The sequence below is a fragment of the Danio aesculapii genome, chromosome 17 (assembly GCF_903798145.1).
Source record: "Danio aesculapii chromosome 17, fDanAes4.1, whole genome shotgun sequence".
In the NCBI taxonomy this organism is placed as follows: domain Eukaryota; kingdom Metazoa; phylum Chordata; class Actinopteri; order Cypriniformes; family Danionidae; genus Danio; species Danio aesculapii.
The window spans coordinates 20,843,241-20,864,743 of NC_079451.1; the positions used below are offsets into that span (position 1 = coordinate 20,843,241).

Sequence of the window (21,503 nt, forward strand, 5' to 3'; positions counted from 1 at the left end):
CTGTGACTGTTTACGATTCTGGACTGCCTATATACATCTGTTTGCACCTGTGTTGACCATTGCTTCTCTGACAACGAATAAACCTGCACGTGGATCCTAACCTCTGTTGTTTCTGTCACTCCCCCGTGTTACAGAAGACTCGGCCACCCAACATGGATCCAGCGGGTATCGCAATAATGCGTCTTCGTCAGGAAGCCCGGTCTATTGAGGAGTACGTGGAGGAATTCATCGAACTGGCACACCTAACATCAATGAGTGAGTTGTGTTTGATGATTTTCTTTCGTGGAGGACTTTCAGAGCCCCTTTATTCCACGATGCCTTTGCATGAACCCCAAGGGACTTTAGAAAAATACATTGATCTTGCACTGCAACTGAGTGGGTCCCCCTTCACCGTGGGCGAGGTGGAGGAGACCCCTAAAAATTTTTTGGGAGGGGGCAATGTACAGCAGGACCAGAGGACAACAGGGCTTGCTGTACATCCCACGGACACATTAATGCTGGCAACACCCATACTCCTGTCTCCAGCTCACAAGATGGCCGCTTCTAGTCCTCCAACTCACAAGATGGCTGCTTCTAGTCCTCCAGCTCACAAGATGGCCGCTTCTAGTCCTCCAGCTCACAAGATGGCCGCTTTCAGTCCTCCAGCTCACAAGATGGCCGCTTTCAGTCCTCCAGCTCACAAGATGGCCGCTTCTAGTCCTCCAACTCACAAGATGGCTGCTTCTAGTCCTCCAGCTCACAAGATGGCCGCTTTCAGTCCTCCAGCTCACAAGATGGCCGCTTCTAGTCCTCCAGCTCACAAGATGGCCGCTTTCAGTCCTCCAGCTCACAAGATGGCCGCTTCTAGTCCTCCAGCTCACAAGATGGCTGCTTCCAGTTCTCCGGCTCACAAGATGGTTTCCTGTTCCGAGTCTGTTCCTGCCTTTGTTCCTGCCATAGTTCCAGTTCCTGAAAAACCATCGCCAGAGCCACTACTGCCAGAGCCACTGCCTGAGCCACTGCTACCAGAGCTGCCAGAACCACTGCCAGAGCCACTGCCACCAGTACTACCAGAGCTGCCAGATCCTCCAGAGCTCCCAGATCCTCAGTCACTGCCAGATCCTCCAGAGCTCCCAGATCCTCAGTCACTGCCAGATCCTCCAGAGCTCCCAGATCCTCAGTCACTGCCAGATCCTCCAGAGCTGCCAGATCCTCCAGAGCTGCCAGATCCTCCAGAGCTGCCAGATCCTCCAGAGCTGCCAGATCCTCAGTCACTGCCAGAGCTGTCAAATCCTCCAGAGCTGCCAGATCCTCAGTCACTGCCAGAGCTGCCAAATCCTCCAGAGCTGCCAAATCCTCCAGAGCTGCCAGAACCTCCAGAGCTGCCAGAACCTCCAGAGCTGCCAGAACCTCCAGAGCTGCCAGAACCTCCAGAGCTGCCAGAACCTCCAGAGCTGCCAGAACCTCCAGAGCTGCCAGATCCTCCAGAACTGCCAGATCCTCAGTCACTGCCAGAGCTGCCAAATCCTCAGTCACTGCCAGAGCTGCCAAATCCTCCAAAGCTGCCAGATCCTCAGTCACCTCCAGAGCTGCCAGACACTCAGTCACCGCCAGAACTGCTGCCAGAGTCACTGCCGCCGCCAGAGCCACTGCTGCCAGAGCTGCCAGAGCTGCTGCCAGAGCCACTACCGCCAGAACTGCCAGAGCCACAGCCGCCACCGCCGCCTGAGCTTCTTGAATGGCTGCCACCGCCGCCTGAGTTCCCTGAATGGCCGCCGACGCCTGAGCTCCCTGAATGGCCGCCGACGCCTGAGCTCTCTGAATGGCCGCCACCGCCTGAGCTTCCTGAATGGCCGCCGCCGCCGCCTCAGCTTTCTGAATGGCCGCCGCCGCCTGAGCTTTCTGAATGGCCGCCGCCGCCTCCGCCTGAGCTTCCTGAATGGCCGCCGCCGCCTGAGCTTTCTGAATGGCCGCTGCCGCCGACGCCTGCGCTTCCTGAATGGCCGCCGACGCCTGCGCTTCCTGAATGGCCGCCGATGCCTGAGTTTCCTGAATGGCTGCCAACTCCGCCTGAGCTTTCTGAATGGCCGCCGCCTGCGCTTCCTGAATGGCTGCCGCCTGAGCTTCCTGAATGGCCGCCGCCGCCTGCGCTTCCTGAATGGCCGCTGACGCCTGAGTTTCCTAAATGGCTGCCAACTCCGCCTGAGCTTTCTGAATGGCCGCCGCCTGCGCTCCCTGAATGGCCGCCGCCTAAGCTTCCTGAATGGCCACCAGGTTCATATGACCCGCCGATGTCTGCTGAAAGTAAGGCTCCAGGCTCTCTGCAGCTCCATGCCCCAGACCCTACGCAGCTCTGTGCCCCAGGCCCTCTACAGCTCCAGGCTCCAGGCTCTCTACAGCTCCATGCCCCAGACCCTCCGCAGCTCTGTGCCCCAGGCCCTCCGCAGCTCCACGCTCCAGGCCCTCCGCAGCTCCACGCTCCAGGCCCTCCGCAGCTCTTCGCTCCAGGCCCTCCGCAGCTCCATTCTCCAGGTCCTCCACAGCTCCACGCTCCAGGCCTTCCTCAGCTCCACTCTCCAGGCCCTCCGCAGCTCCATGCCCCAGGCCCTCCGCAGCTCCACTCTCCAGGCCTTCCTCAACTCCACGCTCCAGGCCCTCCACAACTCCACTCTCCAGGCCTTCCTCAGCTTCATGCTCCAGGTCCTCCTCCTCTACATGGTCCTGGCCCTCCATCCCTCCCCCTCTTCCGCCTCCGCTCCACCTCCCGCCTGACCAGTTTTAGGAGTGTCTGGAAGCCACTCTTAGAGGGGGGGCTCTGTCACGATCACCAGCGATCATACTCCCAGGTCGCTGGTTCTCTCACACATGGACTACAAATCCGCCATTCAAGGACTACATATTCACACATGCACTCTGTACACACACACACATGCTTCCCCATTTCCATTGATTAGACTCCCACAGCTGTTGCAACTTCCAAGACTGATTACACACACTATTTATACATCTCACTCACTCCATGCCTTTGCCGAGTCTTGTCTACTGTATAGTGACTTTACAACGCGTTTCCTTGTCTTGTCTCACCGTGTATTTACCCTAGCCTTGTCTACTGATTTATCCTTGTCTGCCGCCTGCCTTTCGACCTCTCGCCTGTGACTGTTTACGATTCTGGACTGCCTATATACATCTGTTTGCACCTGTGTTGACCATTGCTTCTCTGACAACGAATAAACCTGCACGTGGATCCTAACCTCTGTTGTTTCTGTCACTCCCCGCGTTACAGTTATAAATGTGATTGTTTTTAATCGCAATAAGTTATCATTTTAAAAAGTTATACTGCATTAGTTAATACGATTCAAAATAATGTTTTCTATTTATTTAACATATTATTAAAGGAATTAGGAATTTATCCATGGCAACTTTAATGTAAAATAGTTTGGTATATTTATCTTCGGCCGACGGCTATCAGTGATGTTTGGTTTTTTGCCCTTCATGCGATAAAGTTTGGGCACCCCTGCTCTAACACAATCGCTTTTTCAGTAACTCAGCCTTTGTAAGATGTCGACGGTGGATTTCACTTAAAATAAGTAGGCAAGAGCTCAAAAGAGACTGAATATTCACAGAGAACTGGAAAAAAACCCACACAAATTTCGCAACAGCTGTTTGCCTTTTAATCTGCCACCATCAGATCTTCCAGTCTTTGATAGGCCACCCAATCTACACGAATGACTGAACTAAATCTTTCCTTAATCTACAGCCTTATTAGTTTGTCCTCTTATGCATGTAAATCAGGATGCATTCATTTTCATATGTAGATGGATTATTAAAAGCCGTGGAGTGTTTTTTTTTCTTTTCCCGCTCACAATAAACAACAAAGCCCGCCACAGATTACAGCAGAAGCGGTGGCTATGAGAGGGCAGGAAGCAGTTCGTAATTGACAGGCTGCTTTGACAGAGCACGAGCCTTGTGAATAGATGGGTTTATCTAGACCGGGTGATGCATCATTAGCATATCTTGATAACATTGATTTCTTCATTACCCTTAATGAAATTTCCACTTAATGGCTTCTAATTAGTTTCAACTGGTGCCCGTGTGATTGCAGCTGTAATATTTTGCTCGGCGGCGCGGAGGTGAATTCTTTGAAGCGACGCTGAAACTCTTGCGTGAAGTTTCATAGTCTCTTTCACCGACTTGCGTGTTTGTCAATTTAAAGCTCGCTCATTTGTGATTTTTTTTTCCCTATATGTGATTAAAGTTTACTTTTGTGTGGCTGCCAGTTTTGATGATCATCTCATGTAATTGCCGTGGAGCCCGGCCAACAAAGAATTAGCATGGGTGGGTAATTGAATAATGTCCCATAAGGCCACAAATCACATGGCTTTTCTGTGTTTTTTAGACGAGACACTACAGGAGAAAACATGCTCGTGTGTTTTTCATGCACCTGCTAATTTTGAGATGTTGGACTTTTTGTGTTTTTGTAAAATGTTTTTTTTTTCAGTGTAATGGGAAGAAAACATCCGGAATGCATGCTGTTTTGTCGCACCAAGTGTGTGCCGTGCGATTCATGCATATTTTCAATTCTGAAAACTGGAATGTTAGTTTCAATTCACTATAACTTCTATGTTAAGCTGCTTTGACACGATTTACATTGTAAAAGCGCTATAGAAATAAAGATTAATTAAATTTAACTGAATTTAAATATTTTGTTTGTTTATTTTTCTGGTTGTTAGTGGATTTCCGAATTTTTCAGTGATAAAGAGAATCCCCCCTCGACATGTTTGAGTCTAACATAATCTAAAATCTAGGCTCTCTGTCTGTCATACACACTGTAAAAAACATTCTGCTGCCTCATTTTTTGTTGAATCAACTGGACTTTAGTCATCTCAACTTGCATCTGTCAAGCTAAAAATATTAAGTTAAACTTTGAAATTAAAACCTGATTTAGTTTGTTTTATTAGTAACATAACATTTGTCGTCTTGGCTTTTTGTTATTTTTTACAGTGTTTATGCATCGGTAGTGCACTGTAAAAAAATATGATCAATTAGTCCTGACAACATATATTTTAGGTCATTGTAACTTAAAGTTAATCATGTTCTAACTTAAGTTACCCAAGCTGTTTTAAGTTAGTTTAACATAATATAAATTCAGTGGACTCAAAAAGTTAATTTGATTCAGCTTAGAAATTTAAAGCAACCAAGATTTTATGTGTATATTTCATTAAATAATGCCTTATTTGCATTTTTAAACGATATTTTAGAAAATGTCCTTCAGTCAATGTGATAATCAATGATATAATCGTTCAATTTTGGATGTATGGTTTTGTTGTTTTTACCTATGTACCTGCAGTGGATAGTTCACCCAAAATGAATATTTTATCACTGTTGACTCATCCTCAATCCTTTTAGAAGCCTGTTAGATTTTTTTTCTGTGGAAAGTTTGAAATTGGCTTCTGTATCTTGTTTTCCCCATGGATGCCAATGGCTGCTGTTTTCCACCTCAGAATATCTTGTTTTTGGTTCAACAGAAAAAAAAAATAGAACCGTGAGTAAATGGTGAGTCAATTGTCATTTTTGGGTGAACTATCCCTTTAAGCAGTCCAAGCAGGATTATACAGTGTACCTTTAGTAGAATTGAATTGTTATCGGCCTACTTAAATATGATAAACTATTTTCAAGTGTTCGATGTTAGTAATTGGCCAGAAAAGCAACATATCAGGCGTGATCCCGCGGGAGCGCGCGCTCGGTGTTTCTGACGCCACGCGTCTGACGTTCTGCTGCTGCTGTCCTATGAATCATGACGTTTATTTATGCATCAACACATGGCACTTTGATAAGATTGGTGTTATCTCTGTCTCCATCAACGGCTCGCTGCTCATTTCCATAAATTATCTCCCAGTAATTATCTGTCCAGATGTCCAAATTGTGCCACAAATTATCTGCAAAACGAATCAAAATCCCACTGTAATTTAGTAATAGCTGATTAGACCTCGGTGTATTAAAAAACTTGGATGTAATTAGAATAAGCTATATTTTGCAGTCTGTTCAGAACACAACACAAAGTAATGATTTAATAAATCCAAACATTCATATCCACAGGCGTTTTCTCCCTATAGCCTACCAGACCTTTTAGAATGAAACAACCCCGTTTATGTTACAGTGAACCAAAAATATTGGGTGTCATTGTAGTCCCTCTCTTTACTAGGTCTTTCAAATATGGTGAAAAAAATAAATTTTATATATATATATATATATATATATATATATATATATATATATATATATATATATATATATATATATATATATATATATATATATATATATATATATTCTATTTTAAAGACAAAAAGTTTCATTAAATATCTGCAATTGCTAATGTAATGCTAATATTTATTGGTTTAAACTAAAATAATTTTGTCTCAATTTATTTGATTTGAATAAAAAACTATTTATAAATTTGAACGAAACAAAGTCTTGTAGAAGTTTGTTCATGTTTGCTAAATTCCTTATATTAACTTGACCTTTTATAATTATAAAATCTCTTTGAATGACCCTAATATTTCTTTAATTATTTTTGCACTTGTGATCTTACATTTTACACTAAAATTAATTTGAATCTATATGGAAGAATGTAAACAGCGATTTAGCAGGAATTATAAATCCTCAAAGCTCTGTAGCCTAAACCTTCATTACACAACAGAAGTTGTTTTAAACTTAGCAATGGATTGCACATACTATTGTGCTTTAATAAGGCAAAATGCCTTTCCAATATTGTTTTGCTTCTCTAATGATTAATTTTATTTACGCCTCTTATTGCATGATTATTGCAGCCATGTTAAATTTTGTTGCTCACGACGTGGGTTTCCTTCGTCCAGCTTTCTTTTTCTTTTTCAGACATTTTCCAGTCCATTTAAGTGTTATCGATGTAGCTACTACACTCCAAAAATATCCATGTCGTGTATAATAGTATTATAAAAGTAATAGTATTAAAACGTATTTAATTTGGTATCTATAAATATTATTATAGTTTTTTTTAATTAGCCTACTTTTGTTCATGCTAATTTAATTCTAAATCTGTTATTTGCTCGTTTTAGTTAAATGTCAAATTAGCACATAATTACAAGCAAATTGCGATGCGAATGAAATGATATAATGCATAATAAATAGGGGGAGCAGTATCCTGTATCCTCTGGAATTCTAAATCGCTTAGTCGCCGCTGATTGGCTGTTGAGTTTTGACCCTTGTTGGGATGGACCTGTTGGATAAAAGGAGAATTTCTAGAGGGATCATGCGTATTGCGCCGCGGATGCCTGTGCACAGGGGACCGACACGAACGCAAAGAAGGGAATAGTCTCAGAGGCACCATGACAGGAAAGGATGGGGCTGTTTTGTCGGAAAGTTTGAACAAATCAAAATCGCTGTGTGCCACCGAGAACAGGGGAAATAGCAATCCACATCTGTCAAAGAGCAGCATCACACATCCGCCAAAATGCACGGGTTTCGGCATCCAGGAGATCCTGGGACTAAATAAAGAGCCATCCTCCGCCCCACGGAGCACACTGGACTCCTTCCCTGCCGGGGCGCACCTTCTGGCCAGCAGGTCGATGCTCGGTCCAGCTGGTGTCGGTGTTGGGGTCGGGATGGGATTAATTGGCCCTGGAGGTATTCCGTCTTTCTACAGCCAGCCCGCGTTTCTGGAGGTGCTATCAGACGCGCAGAACGTGCACCTCCAGCCGCTCAGCAGGACGGTGGGGCCGCTGGAACATAACCAGTCTGCCAGCTCAGGTACAGGCCTACCACATTCATCATCAAGGCCACTCGGGGCTTGTCCTTGTGTGTCGCAAATGTCTTTTTTTCGTTTGTGGTAAACTGTAATTTTCACAAGGAAAATGCTTTATAATAAATATCTAGATTTTGTGTAAATGTTTGTTATTGTTGCTATTATAAATTGTATCAAGAGAAAAAGCCTACAACCTGTTGCCTTTTTGTTCAATTACTGTTAATAAGCTAATAATGCATTAACCCCTCACCCCCTTCCCCCTAAATTGTCCACAAATTAGTCCATTGTCCACAAATTAGCATGAAAGGGCTGAAATTGTTGTAAAATAAAAGTCTGCATTTTGAAAAACAAAAATCAGCCATTTTGATTAATATTTCCTCCATGTTACAGATTCAGATGATGTCTCTTCAAGTGAAAGGAAAATGTCAAAGTCTTCACTGAGCCAGAGCAAGAAGAGAAAAAAGAGACGACACAGGTGGGCTTGTTGAAAATACTATGCAATCTTAAGCGTTATTTTATTTCCGTTGTGTCCGAAATAAAACACCCAAAACAACAGATTTAATTATATTTTATTTACAACGATAAAATTGCCAATTTTGTTCTCTTCCTCGTTTCACGATTAAAACCAGATTGATGACAACTGCTAAAATGTTAGATTGTTTAAGAAACTGTCGAACTGCGACTTCGGGATGTCCAAGATTTGTCTCATTTTCGAAATCTAATTATAAATATTTTTTTTCGTATCGACTTAATTGTTAGTTGGATTTTCAATCCAACAAATATCTGCTTTTCCCCTCTAAATAATAATAATAAAAGCAATAGCCTAAAATGTCATTTATGTGGTTTAATTTGAGAGGCATATGGTTGTTTTGTATTTTAATTTAGAATGAAAAGTGTATATGCTTTATACACATATACACTTATTTAACAACACACTTTACATGCCAATTTGCACATAACAGCTGCACATATAACGTTGTATATAGTAATAAACATGTACATACACTTGTCAATCTGTATATTTGCACTCACTACTTCTATTTTTTTTTTTTAATATATTTATTATCTGTTTTTTGTCCTGTCTCTGTAATCCTGTTGCACTGTAAAACCTCTTCCACGAAAACAAATTCCTCGTATGTGTGAACATACCTGGCCATAAAGCTCTTTCTGATTCTGATTCTTAAAACACGAAAATGTATGCTTTTTAGCCATGACATCGACATTTAGCTTTTGCGGATGGTCCTCTCGAATTACAGACTAAATGAGATGTTGATTATTCGTAATCTTTCTAATGATTCTAATGATTTTCTTTGACAACTGTATGTTGCTTTTTTATATAGAACAATATTTACATCTTACCAGCTGGAAGAACTGGAGAAAGCTTTTAACGAGGCTCACTATCCGGATGTGTACGCCAGAGAAATGCTGGCCATGAAAACCGAGCTGCCCGAGGACAGAATACAGGTAGGAAACGAACCAAGCTATTATACACTCGTCTTTTAATTAAAGAGATTTATGAGATAAAGAACAGACAATGTGCTCTAAAAAAACATTATTTATTTTCTTGAATAAAAAGCCGTTCCTAATTTTTTTTCATGCGTCAGTATTCATGGATTTTTTTTTATTTCTGTTTTTGTAGCTGCTATTTGTGGTTGCCTACTGTTGTCCAAAACAAATGAGAAATTTGTTTTTTAATTGTGCTCGATATTTATTTATTGTTCTTATTAAACATCGCTTGTAATATGTTGTAATTGAATTGTACCTCGAGATACGGCATTTTTTCTTTCTCTTCAACTTTGGTGTATTTTAATGCCACATTTCAGAGCAGATTTTACACTATATTCACAATAACATGACAAGCTTATTATTTAAAAATATTTACAATTGAGAGAGAGAGAGAGCGCGAGCAATAGTGTAATGAAATAAATTAATCCCATGTTAAATTGAATTGAATTTCCTCATCCCATTATTTATTATTTCTAACATTGCATTTAGGCCTTTACATATAGGCATATTTGGTGATTCATGAGATGGACCAGTAAAAATATACTGTTATGTGGACTATAATTAGGCCTATAGTCGACTTGTGGTTGGTAGAAATTATTTCAGTGCGAATTGTGAATTATGCTAAGCGACTAATAATTAGGAGAATTGTTATAAATTGTGATTTAGCCTATTTCCATACATAGACCTAATTAAAGGTTTCAGCGGGCTTTTTTATTATTGATAATAATAATAATGTAATAACAGCTTTGTTAGAATGCGTATTTTCATTTGTAGCAGAAATAAAGGCGCCTTGAAAATTTTAATATTTGACTTAATGGGAAAACGTAAAAAATCCTGAAATTGCTATAAAATAGGGGTCTACTTTAAAATAATAGACCACCCTAAAAGTCATTGTACAATTCGCACACTGACTATATCGATCAAATCCAGCATCCCTTGGACAGATAATATCTCATCAGCCTCAGTTGGATGTGAAACAATTTGCTCCGAGAGAGAGAGAGAGAGAGAGAGAGAGAGAGAGAGAGAGAGAGAGTTGAGAGAGAAAGGCGCTAACGACCTAATCAAGCAATCAAGGCGGAAGAAGATTACTGTGTGACCTGAACCATCCATCTGCTGGCACGCCTTTTAATTTCCTTCTCATTACGGAGCCTCTCGGTGAATAAATAATAAGGAAATAAATAAATAATTCTATACCAATCCAAAGTAAAATTAACATCTAATTTTCTCATCGAGTGTAATTAGTTAAATGAGAAAAGCTCGCCGTGTTCCAAGGGAAGGGATGTGGCGAGATGTGGGGAGTTCAAATGAAATAACTACATTGAATTTATTAGCACGGGTCAATGGCTCTGCTCTCCTGGGTCCTGCTCGTTTAATTTCCCGTGATATTTGCCCGCCTGTCCACCATCGATTGGGCTCGAAATTTACTTATTTTTCAATCAGCTTCTGCGTGCCCTTGGGGTCGTCTCTCATCGCTGTCTCCACCCGCTTTCTTTTGAGTGCCCGATAACCAATTTCTCCTCAAAAAGTAGCTTGCATGAAATGAGGGCTATCATCATCGGCATTACCAGAAAAGATTGGAAAATGGTTTTGATAATTTCTTGTCCAATGTCTGGTCTCTCTGGCCCCCAGAGCCCCTCCTCCCCGTCAGCTCTGCTGGCAGCTAGAATTAGTGAAGGGCAAGTGCTGGTTAAGCGGCTGATCAACCTGCGCTCGCGCCGCGTCCTGACACAACTCAACCGCGGGGCACTTTGCGCATCGGCACGTTTATCTGAAATGGACACCATGATGCCTGCATGCTTAAATTGTTTGCTCGATAATACAAGATAGCAGATGAGAGGTGACGGATATCACAGTTAAACATACAATTATATATAAATTGTGCACACACTGGAAAATGTGTTGAACATTAAAACATCAAGATGTTTGTTGTTTCGTTGGTTTGTTTGATTAATCTTTTTAGACTCTTTTCTTCCATTTATTCTACTTTCTCCAAAAAATCTTATTATTTTGTGAAAGGCCAGATTATCCTTTCCCCCTAAATACACACAAAAAAATTGGTCTTTTATTGAGTATACCTTTCATTCCTTGGTTAAATAATTTTTTTTGTTTGTTATTTTGTGTTCCCCCTGATATTGAGTATTATTTAGCGTTTTTTGTAAGAGAAAAATGTTTGTAATGTTTTGTACAACACACTGAAAAAAATGATGCATTGGATTTACAAATATTTAGGCTAGCCTAAGCCATTTTATGGGCTGTATTTAAACAAATTAAAAAGTTAAACATTACTACATTTAATTTGTTTAAATCCAGCCTTTATGAATTGTTTGCATCCACTTGCCTTAAAAATGTTGTAGGCCTAAATTCAGTTCTATATTTTTTCAGTGCACCATTTATTTTATATAGGCCTATATCTGGAAGAATACGCACACAGGAAAAAGTAGTTTAGTTTCCCTAACATTTTATGTGACTATTTAAGTGTCGATTTCGTATGAATGGTTAGAAAACGAGCGCAGACATGAGGGCCCGCCACTATCACTTAATTGGACCTGACCACTACGAAAATGCCCGAATAGTATAGTCAAACCATTACAAATGTTTTGGACTGACTGAGTCTGTCATTCCGTCTGTACACCTTTCAGCAATGTTTAGGCTACTGATCTATAATATCACATTTGCTTGTGAACAGGTGTGGTTCCAAAACCGGAGGGCCAAGTGGAGGAAGCGTGAGAAGTGTTGGGGTCGCAGTAGCGTGATGGCGGAATACGGGCTCTACGGCGCCATGGTGCGCCATTCCATCCCTCTGCCCGAGTCCATACTCAAATCTGCTAAAGATGGCATCATGGACTCCTGTGCCCCCTGGCTTCTAGGTATGCCAGAGCAGATTAAGTCGTCTTCTTTGCCTCATGATGCATCATTATTTGATTATTCATTTATTTTTGGGGTATTTTGTTTATATCATAATGATTACCTGTATTCAAGTCTTTATTTACAATAATTGTAATAAAATGATGTAGTTTTAATTAAATATAGTTAAATTTGTAATTTAATATAACGAAAACTAATTAAACTAATTATAGCGTTTAAAAATGAACATATTAAATGATAAGAAACATACACATTACATTTTTATGTTTAGTTCTCTCTGATAATTTAATCTTCTTAACACTGTATTTCCTTTATTAACTATCAATACAAAAAATCAATATATACATGAAATCTGATCAAAAAGTTGCAAAGAGAGCAGATCTGCATCATATCTCTAAGACACAGCACTGCTTTAATAAAAAAGCTTATTTTGAATTAAAACCTGCTGCAAATAGTTAATTAAATGTATCATTTATTTTAAATTACATACTATTAAATTACATACTAGCAAGCAGATTTGCCTACCTAAGGAAATGCCTTTAATCAGTTAAATTTACCACAATTAGCCATATTGCAAAATTGTAAGAATAAAAAATCCTAAATAAACTTGTAGCCACTGACATCTATAGGAAAAATAACATGAAAGTCAATGGCTACAAGTTTCCAACATTCTTCAAAATATCTTCTTTTCTACTCGACAGAATTAAAATAAACTCACCGATTTGGAACATGTAGAGTGATGGTAAACGATGACAGAATTTTCAGTTTTGGGTGAACTACCCCTTTAAATCCTTATTGAAAGTATTCTTAAATTATTAAATTAATACCACAGTAAGATTTTGTATTTTCATTCATTCATCTTTTTTTCTTATTATCCATTTATTTAAATGTAATTGCGTGACTCTCATAGCTCCGATTAGTCAAGCGCTGTTACTAAATCTAAAATCTGTCTCTTGCTATTTCCAGTACAAGATGGTTTTCCTACCACCAGCTGCTTTTCTAAACACGAATACCCACCATTCTTTGCAGGGATGCACAAGAAGTCCTTGGAGACGGCTGGGCACCAATCAAACGAGAAGTCAGATGTCACTCAGAAACCGACCAATCCCAAGCCGGATGAGGCCGAGGCTGAGGAAAGGAGGACAGAGTCACCAATGTCCAAAGAGGAACTGAGGGAGAACAGCATTGCTGCTCTCAGGGCAAAAGCACAGGAGCACAGCGCCAAAGTGCTGGGAACAGTTTCCTCAGAGAGACTAGAGCATAACATGGAGACGACGGCGACAGAGGAGAAGTCCAGCGAACAGATAGACGCAAAAGAAGAGGAAAAGAGCTCTTAGATCATGCACTGTAACAGCATGAAGCTTAGAAAATATCTGGGCTGTTTTCTCATCCTCAACACTGGACTTTTAATTCTTCACTTTAGCAGGTCAACAGCATTTAGAAATGTACAGTATTTTGATAGTAGAATTGGTTCATACATGCAGCAGGTTGATAGCCTTTTTTAATAGAGGCCTACAAAAATCTCAGCCATAACTTCTTGCTAACACTCTGATCCTAGTTTTCAGGCACTTTTGTTATGAGCCATGTACAGATCATCATTCAAATGAAGAAACCGAAAGATATGAGACTGCACAACATTTGTTTTGAGCATTTGAGATTGATTTACAGCAGCTGCTTCAGTATTTCAAACACTTGACATGGCTTTTGTGTTAAAGACAGTTATATTAAAAGATTTAAATTAATATATACACCGTTCTAAATAAAAATAATCTGATATGACCACAAAAAACACACTGTATAAGTCACATTAAGCATTTCCTCTTAAGTTCTATAAGGTTTTCCCTAAAATGAAAATGTACTCAGCATTTACTCGCTGTCTGAGTTTATTTTTTGTGTTGACAACAAATGAAGATATTTTGAAGAATGCTGAAAATCGGTTGGAAAATATATATGCACTATGTAAGTCAATAACTGGTTTCAAACATTCTTCAAAATCATATGTCTTATGACAACATCATATAGCACCATAATGCTCAGGGTGACCCAAGTTCGATTCCCAGCTCGAGGTCCCATACCCATCCTTCCCCTCTCTCTGCTCCCAACGCTGTCCTGTCTGTCTTCCACTATCCTATATCAATAAAAGGTGAAAAACCCCATAAAAGAATAATAATATTAAAATAAAAAAAGAAAAGAAATATATAAATAGGTGGCTCAGTGGTTGGCACTGTCGCCTCACAGCAAGAAAGTCGCTGGTTCGAGTCCCGGCTGGGCCAGTTTGCATTTCTGTGTGAAGTTTGCATGTTTCTGTGGGTTTCCTTCGGTGCTCCGGTTTCCCCCACAGTCCAAAGACATGCGCTATAGGTGAACTGAATAAACTAAATTGGGTAGTGTATGAGTGTGTATGGATGTCTGCTAATACTGGGTTGCAGCTGGATGGGCATCTGCTGCGTAAAACATATGGAATAGTTGGTGGTTCATTCTGCTGTGGTGACCTCGGAAATGGAGACTAAGCCAAAAAGAAAATGAAAGAATAAATGAAAAAACGACTAGAGGTTGAGTACGTTTTCATTTTTGTTTGAACTATACTTTTAAGATTCAACTTAGGCCCTTTCGTTTGTATTCTGGGTGAATCTGCTTGTCCACATCATCAGTGAGGTATATATTGAGTTTGCTCTTTTAATACCACTGTCTTTTTACACGCTAAAACGAATGTCAGTCAATGGAGGAAAGCTTTGTTTTCCCTTTCAGTAGGTCGTTCCTATGAAAGTTTCATTTGATCAGGAAGGTTTCCTCCTCAGTGCTGTTTGCAGAATTCCTCATTTGAATATAATCCTATTTCAGTATGAAGTAATATTGTCATGATCACAAAATAAGTCCAACTGAGCATCGAAACAACAGATTGAGTGCTTTTCCTTCTCATTTTGTACAGTTGTAATAGTTGTAATAGTGTGTATTGCTGTATATATTGTAAATGAAGATAGCCTGCTACAGTATTGTTTGAACTCGACATGAATGTACTGTAGTCTTATTATGTGCTTTTTTCGTAACATGTAAAATCCGATACACATTATTAAAAAAAGGATGAATGGTACTAACCTGTTTTACATCAAGCGTGTTTTAATTAAAATTGAACTACATAAGATGCAACGATTTCTTCAATCTTTTACACAGAGCAGCAGTTAATAATAGCTTGTCATATGTTGCTGTTTTAAACAATACCCAAAATTCACATTTGCATCAAAATCATTTACTTTGTGCAGTTTTTCAATGGTTTTCTCTGTCGAGCTGAGAATAATAATGGTTTGCTTGAAGCCTAAACAGTTGTGTGTCATTGAGTGTAATCCGACACAGCTGAGAGGCCTCAATCTGAGCAGATTAAACGGCAGGAGTGATGCAGAACAGACATATGGAGGAGAGCAGCCTGTGATGAGGTGCTCTGATGGAGGATAGTTCTCCTCAGCTAATACCCTTTATCTCCCCTGTCTATCTGTCTCTCTCTGTCCACCCATCTATCTCTTTATCTGTTTACATTGTCTTTTTGTCTATCTGTCTGTCCATGTGTCTGTCTCTCTTTCTGCCGGTCTGTCTTTTTATTCTTCTCTCCATTTATCTATTTGTTGGTCTGTCCCTCTATCCATCCATCTGTTTTTCCATCCATCCATTTATCTTTATCTGTCTATCTATCTATCTATCTATCTATCTATCTATCTATCTATCTATCTATCTATCTATCTATCTATCTATCTATCTATCTATCTATCTATCTATCTATCTATCTATCTATCTATCTATCTATCTATCTATCCATCCATCTATCTATCTATCTATCTTTCTATTCATTTATCTCTATCTATCTATCTATCTATCTATCTATCTATCTATCTATCTATCTATCTATCTATCTATCTATCTATCTATCTATCTATCTATCTATCTATCTATCTATCTATCTATCTATCTATCTATCTATCTATCTATCTATCTATCTTTCTATTCATTTATCTCTATCTATCTATCTATCTATCTATCTATCTATCTATCTATCTATCTATCTATCTATCTATCTATCTATCTTTCTATTCATTTATCTCTATCTATCTATCTATCTATCTATCTATCTATCTATCTATCTATCTATCTATCTATCTATCTATCTATCTATCTATCTATCTATCTATCTATCTATCTATCTATCTATCTATCTACAGTGCATCCAGAAAGTATTCATAGCGCTTCACTTGTTCTACATTTTTTTATGTTACAGCCTTATTCCAAAATGGATTAAACTCATTTATTTCCTCAAAATTCTACACACAATACCCCATAATGACAGTGTAAAAATAGATTATTTGAAATTATTGCAAATTTATTAAAAATAAAAAACCCTGAATAATCACATGTACATAAGTATTCACAGCTTTTGCCGTGAAGCTCTAAATTGAGCTCAGGTACATTCTGTTTCCACTGATCATTCTTGAGATGTTAGATGTCAGCAGCTTAATTGGAGTTCACCTGTGGTAAATGCAGTTGATTGGACATGTTTTGAAAAGGCATACACCATAAGGTCCCAGGGTTGACAGTGCATGTCAAAGCACAGACCAAGTATGAAGACAGGAATTGTCTGTAGACCTCCGAGACAGGATTGTCTTGAGGCCAGAGCCGGCCCAAGGCATAAGCCAATTAAGCGGCTGCTTATGGCTCCGTGGCCACCAGGGGGCCCCCAAGAGTGCATGAAATGACTGAGTGGCTTTAGTTTTAGTTTGTTGGGTTGTTTATTAGGGGTGGGACAAAATAGATGCCAATTTATCATGTTATTTACGGCCGCGATACATACTCTGGCGCCAAGTATCGATATTTATCTAAATTTACAAAAGATCTAAATTAATGAATCAGTCTTTTACATTGACTGCAGCGGTTTACAGTACACCCAGCCACCATCAGGTGGTGCTTCCCATAATAGCAGATCATAATAGAAGACCGCTGACAGATGAGCCATTGCAATGTTGAAAATCTCAGACGATACGGACACATTCTTCAAGGAGAGCTTGTCAAGCTTACTTACCTGCATGGAGCACACTCATGCATCACACCGTTTTGAGATGCATTGTGTATGCTTTACTAATTTTAGTAATACTTAAAAATAAAAAAGATATTTAAAGAAAAAGCCAGAAATTGAAACTCGCTCAGATTTATTCAATTTTACAAAAGCTTTTTATTTCAGATAAATGTTGGTACGGATCTTTTTAATCATCAAAGAATCTTGAAAAAAAAACTTGTCAAATGTTAATAAATATTGATGATGATGATAATAATAATAATTGGACTGTTTTTACTGTGCTTTTTGGTTCAATTACAGGTTTGGTGAGCAGAAGAGATTTCTTTAAAAAAAATAAATTGTGAATTTATGTACTCTGACAATATTGTATATGCTCAAGAATATTGAAGTGGATTGTTTTATTTAACTAAACCCAACAAAAACCCTACTCAGCCCCTCCCTGGTTGTGGCGTCACTCACAGACAGGTGAACAATGTGAGATTTGTATAAAAAGCACTATTTTAAGACGTTGTTTTGGAACTAATTGCAAATGTTTTAAAGAATTATACATTATTTAATTCCTTAAAAACGTAAATAATTATAAGAACATCACCTTTGGGTCACATCACCCCTGCTAACATGACTAAATTTCTGACGTGGAAACGTATGACGATTTTCAAGTTCAAAGGTTCAAATATTATAATAAAGAAAAACGGGGACATTATTTATTTATTTAGGTATATGGGCCCTCTATTATTATACCTACTAACTATTAAGATATTTTCAGTATTTAATACCATTTAACAAAAACTGCCCTCTACAAACATACAGCTCTTGCTTCTCTAATTGACTTAACGCTGATGTCTGTTGTTTACATTTAAACGACCCTCGTCATTCTGTCACCACGGCAACTTGAGTTGGTTTAAAAATCCACACAACTGTCTATAAAGTTATCAATCCTGATCATCGCGCTACAAAACTCTGAACAAATCTCCCGTTGACTGAGTTTCACCTGTTTGTCTACTTTGGGAAGTTGTTTTGGAGTTTGTGATGACGCTGAGGCGCTCGAGAAGGACCAGGACTCTTCCTGGACACCTGAAAGACTTCTTGCTGAAGAGCGTCTCTTCCGTTGAGGAGCGCGCAGCGGCGGCCAGGCCGGACACTAGCAGCTGCATGTCGGACACTTCACTGGAGGAGAAACACCTGAGGAACGCAGCTGTCCTTCCTGTCCTCCATCCCGCAGCATCAGTCTCCTCGGTGGGTGAGTGTCCGCAGGAGGAGCCGCTCTCCATCCACGGCCGGAGTGTGCAGGAATATCAGCACATCTACTACAGTGTGATGGGCTCCACCAAAAAGAGACGCCGTGGCCGTTACAACCTTCAGTGGGGCTTGGAGATCAAGCAGCGGCTGTGGGAGAAGCTGGACCGGCCTGTACTGTTGGAGACCGTGCAGCCTGATGCACGTGTGGTCATCACGGAAAGCAGGTCCGAGTCCAGCATCCCTCCTCAAATCATGGTGGACATCAGTAAAGAGCCGCTGCCCAAGGAGCCCCGAAGGAAGAAGCCCAGGCACTGAGTCATCCTATAGTGCCAGATGAGGATCAAGGGCACGTATGTACATATTGTATATAGTTCTAGAATAAGTTTACAATACATCAAATTTCACATTTCATTCAAGTTTTCATCACATTGCTGGATGTTTTGCTGATTGTCAGTGCTGGTGATATTCGGTTGTTGGGTTCTTTTGGATGGTTTGCTGGATGTTGGCAGGTGTTTAGCAAGGTTTTCTAGGCGGTGTCTTGCGCGTTGTTGGTCTCCTCTGAGTGGTTTTTGGCACATTAGTGGTTGTTAGTGTTGGCTGTTGGGTTAGGGTAGGTTAGGGTCCCTCACACGGTTTGCAGCTTGACGTGCTGTGAGGGCTTGTGTGCAACAGTGATGCTGAGAGCTACGCCACTGGTACTTCACAGCTACCGGTAGGGTCTCCCATAGTGGACAGGTCTCAGCTGAGATGCCCGACCAAGACAAACCACCTGATTCTAGAGAGTAGAAGATTGGCCTGATGCCAATATATATACATATATATATATATATATATATATATATATATATATATATATATATATATATATATATATATATATATATATATATATATATATAAATAATTAACATATATAATTATAACATATATAAATATATATACATATAATTATATTAATATATATATATATATATATATATATATATATATATATATATATATATATATATATATATATATATATATATATAAATGAATATGAACACACATATATGTATATAAATAAATAATTATGTATATTTATATAAATATTTATATACATATATATATATATATATATATATATATATATATATATATATATATATATATATATATATATTTGTGTGTGTGTGTGTGTGTGTGTGTGTGTGCACATATTCATTCTATCATTTTTGGCTTAGTCCCTTTATTCGACAGGGGTTGCGACAATGGAATGAACCGCCAACCTATCCAGCATATGTTTTACACAGCAGATGCACTACGGCTAATTTAGCTTAGCTTTCAATCCACCTATAGTGCAGGTCTTTGGACCGTGTGGATAACCGGAGCACCCGGAGGAAACCCACACCAACACAGGGAGGACATGCAAACTCCAAACAGAAATGCCAACTCACCAGCGACCTTCTTGCTGTGAGGTGACAGTGATAACCACTGAGGCACTGTGTCGCCCATATATATTTAAATAAATATGCCCAAAGACATCTTCCTTAAGCATGATTGTTCATGAGGCAATTTTCGTTACTGCAACACAAATGCTCTTGTGCGCAGGAAGAAGTTCCTCAGACAGGAAGTGGAGAGCAGTACTTTGGGAAGCCCTGCTGCTGCTGCTGAGCTTCTAGAACACCTGCAGTCCAGATAGCGGCTCACCTGCACTCAACTCAACACAGATGCAGCACCAGGTGAGTCCTCATTCACTATCACTCTGTGCTCGGTGTTACACAGACTACTACATGTCATTCATGTAACAGATATATACAGTTTATGCCACAATTATTAATCCTCTTTAATTATTAGCTCCCCTGTCTAAACATAAGTTTTAATAATTAATTTCTAATAACTAGTTTCTTTTATCTCTGTCATGATGACAGTATATAATCTTTTACAAGAAACTAGAATTCAGCTTAAAGTGCAATTTAAAACGCTTAACTAGGTTAAATAGGTGTATGCATGTATACATACATATACGTAGTGGGTATGGAAAGTATTTAGACCTCCTTACATTTTTCCACTCTGTTTATTGCAGCCATTTGCTAAAATCATTAAAGTTAATTTTGTTCCTCAATGTACACACAGCAGCCCATATTGACAGAAAAACACAGAATTGGTGACATTTTGCAGATTTATTAAAAAAGAAAATCTGAAATATCACATGGTCGTAAGTATTCAGAGTTCAGACCCTTTACTCAGTGTTTAGTAGAAGCACTCTTTTGATCTAATACAGCCGTGAGTCATTTTGGGAAAGATGCAACAAGTTTTTCACACCTGGATTTGGGAATCCTCTGCCATTGCTTCTTGCAGATCCTCTCCAGTTCTGTCAGGTTGGATGGTAAATGTTGGTGGATAGCCATTTTTAGGTCTCTCCAGAGATGCTCAATTGGGTCAATTGCTCAAGTCAGGGCTGAGCCATTCAAGAACAGTCAGAGTTGTTGTGAAGTCACTCCTTCGTTATTCTAGTTGTGAGCTTAAGGTCATTGTCTTGTTCAAAGGTAAACCTTCAGCCCAGTCTGAGGTCCGGAGCACTCTGCAGAAGGTTTTCATCTAGGATATTCCTGTACTTGACTGTACATTCATCTTTCCCTCAATTATCGTCCTGTCCCTACAGCTGAAAAACACCCCCACAGCATGTTGCTGCCACCACCACGCTTCACTGTATTGGATAGGTGATGAGCAGGGCCTGGTTTCTGCACACATACCGTTTAGATTTAAAGCCAAAAAGTTCTATCTTGGTCTCATCAGACCAGAGAATCTTATTTCTCACCATTTTAGCTAACTCCATGTGGGCTTTTATGTGTCTTGCACTGAGGAGAGGCTTCCGTCTGGCCACTCTGTCATAAAGCCCTGGCTGGTGGAGGGCTGCAGTGATAAACTTTCTACAACTTTTCCCCATCTTCCGACTGCATCTCTTGAGCTCAGCCACAGTGATTTTTGGGTTCTTCTTTACCTTTCTTACGAAGGCTCTTCTCCCTGTATAGCTTTGTTTGGCCGTTGGCCAGCTCTAGGTAGAGGCTGGTTATCCCAAACGTCTTCCATTTAAGG

The 21,503-nt window shown here is 39.8% G+C and overlaps 1 protein-coding gene across 1 annotated transcript; it reads left to right on the forward strand.

The window, feature by feature from the left end:
* The first annotated feature begins 7,287 nt into the window (after positions 1-7,287).
* Positions 7,288-13,837, forward strand: vsx2 (visual system homeobox 2). The gene is made up of 5 exons (XM_056477380.1): positions 7,288-7,764; positions 8,150-8,234; positions 9,100-9,223; positions 11,952-12,132; positions 13,160-13,837. The coding sequence occupies exons 1-5, from the start codon at positions 7,344-7,346 to the stop codon at positions 13,465-13,467; spliced, it is 1,119 nt and encodes a 372-aa protein (XP_056333355.1). The 5' UTR covers positions 7,288-7,343; the 3' UTR covers positions 13,468-13,837.
* Positions 13,838-21,503: the final 7,666 nt, after the last annotated feature.

Excerpts from the sequence above, each read along its gene's own strand:
- vsx2 (XM_056477380.1), top strand. The coding sequence starts at position 7,344 with ATGACAGGAAAGGATGGGGCTGTTTTGTCGGAAAGTTTGAACAAATCA. Across the intron at positions 8,235-9,099 it reads AGAAAAAAGAGACGACACAG|AACAATATTTACATCTTACC; the intron begins GTGGGCTTGTTG and ends TTTTTTATATAG. Across the intron at positions 9,224-11,951 it reads TGCCCGAGGACAGAATACAG|GTGTGGTTCCAAAACCGGAG; the intron begins GTAGGAAACGAA and ends GCTTGTGAACAG.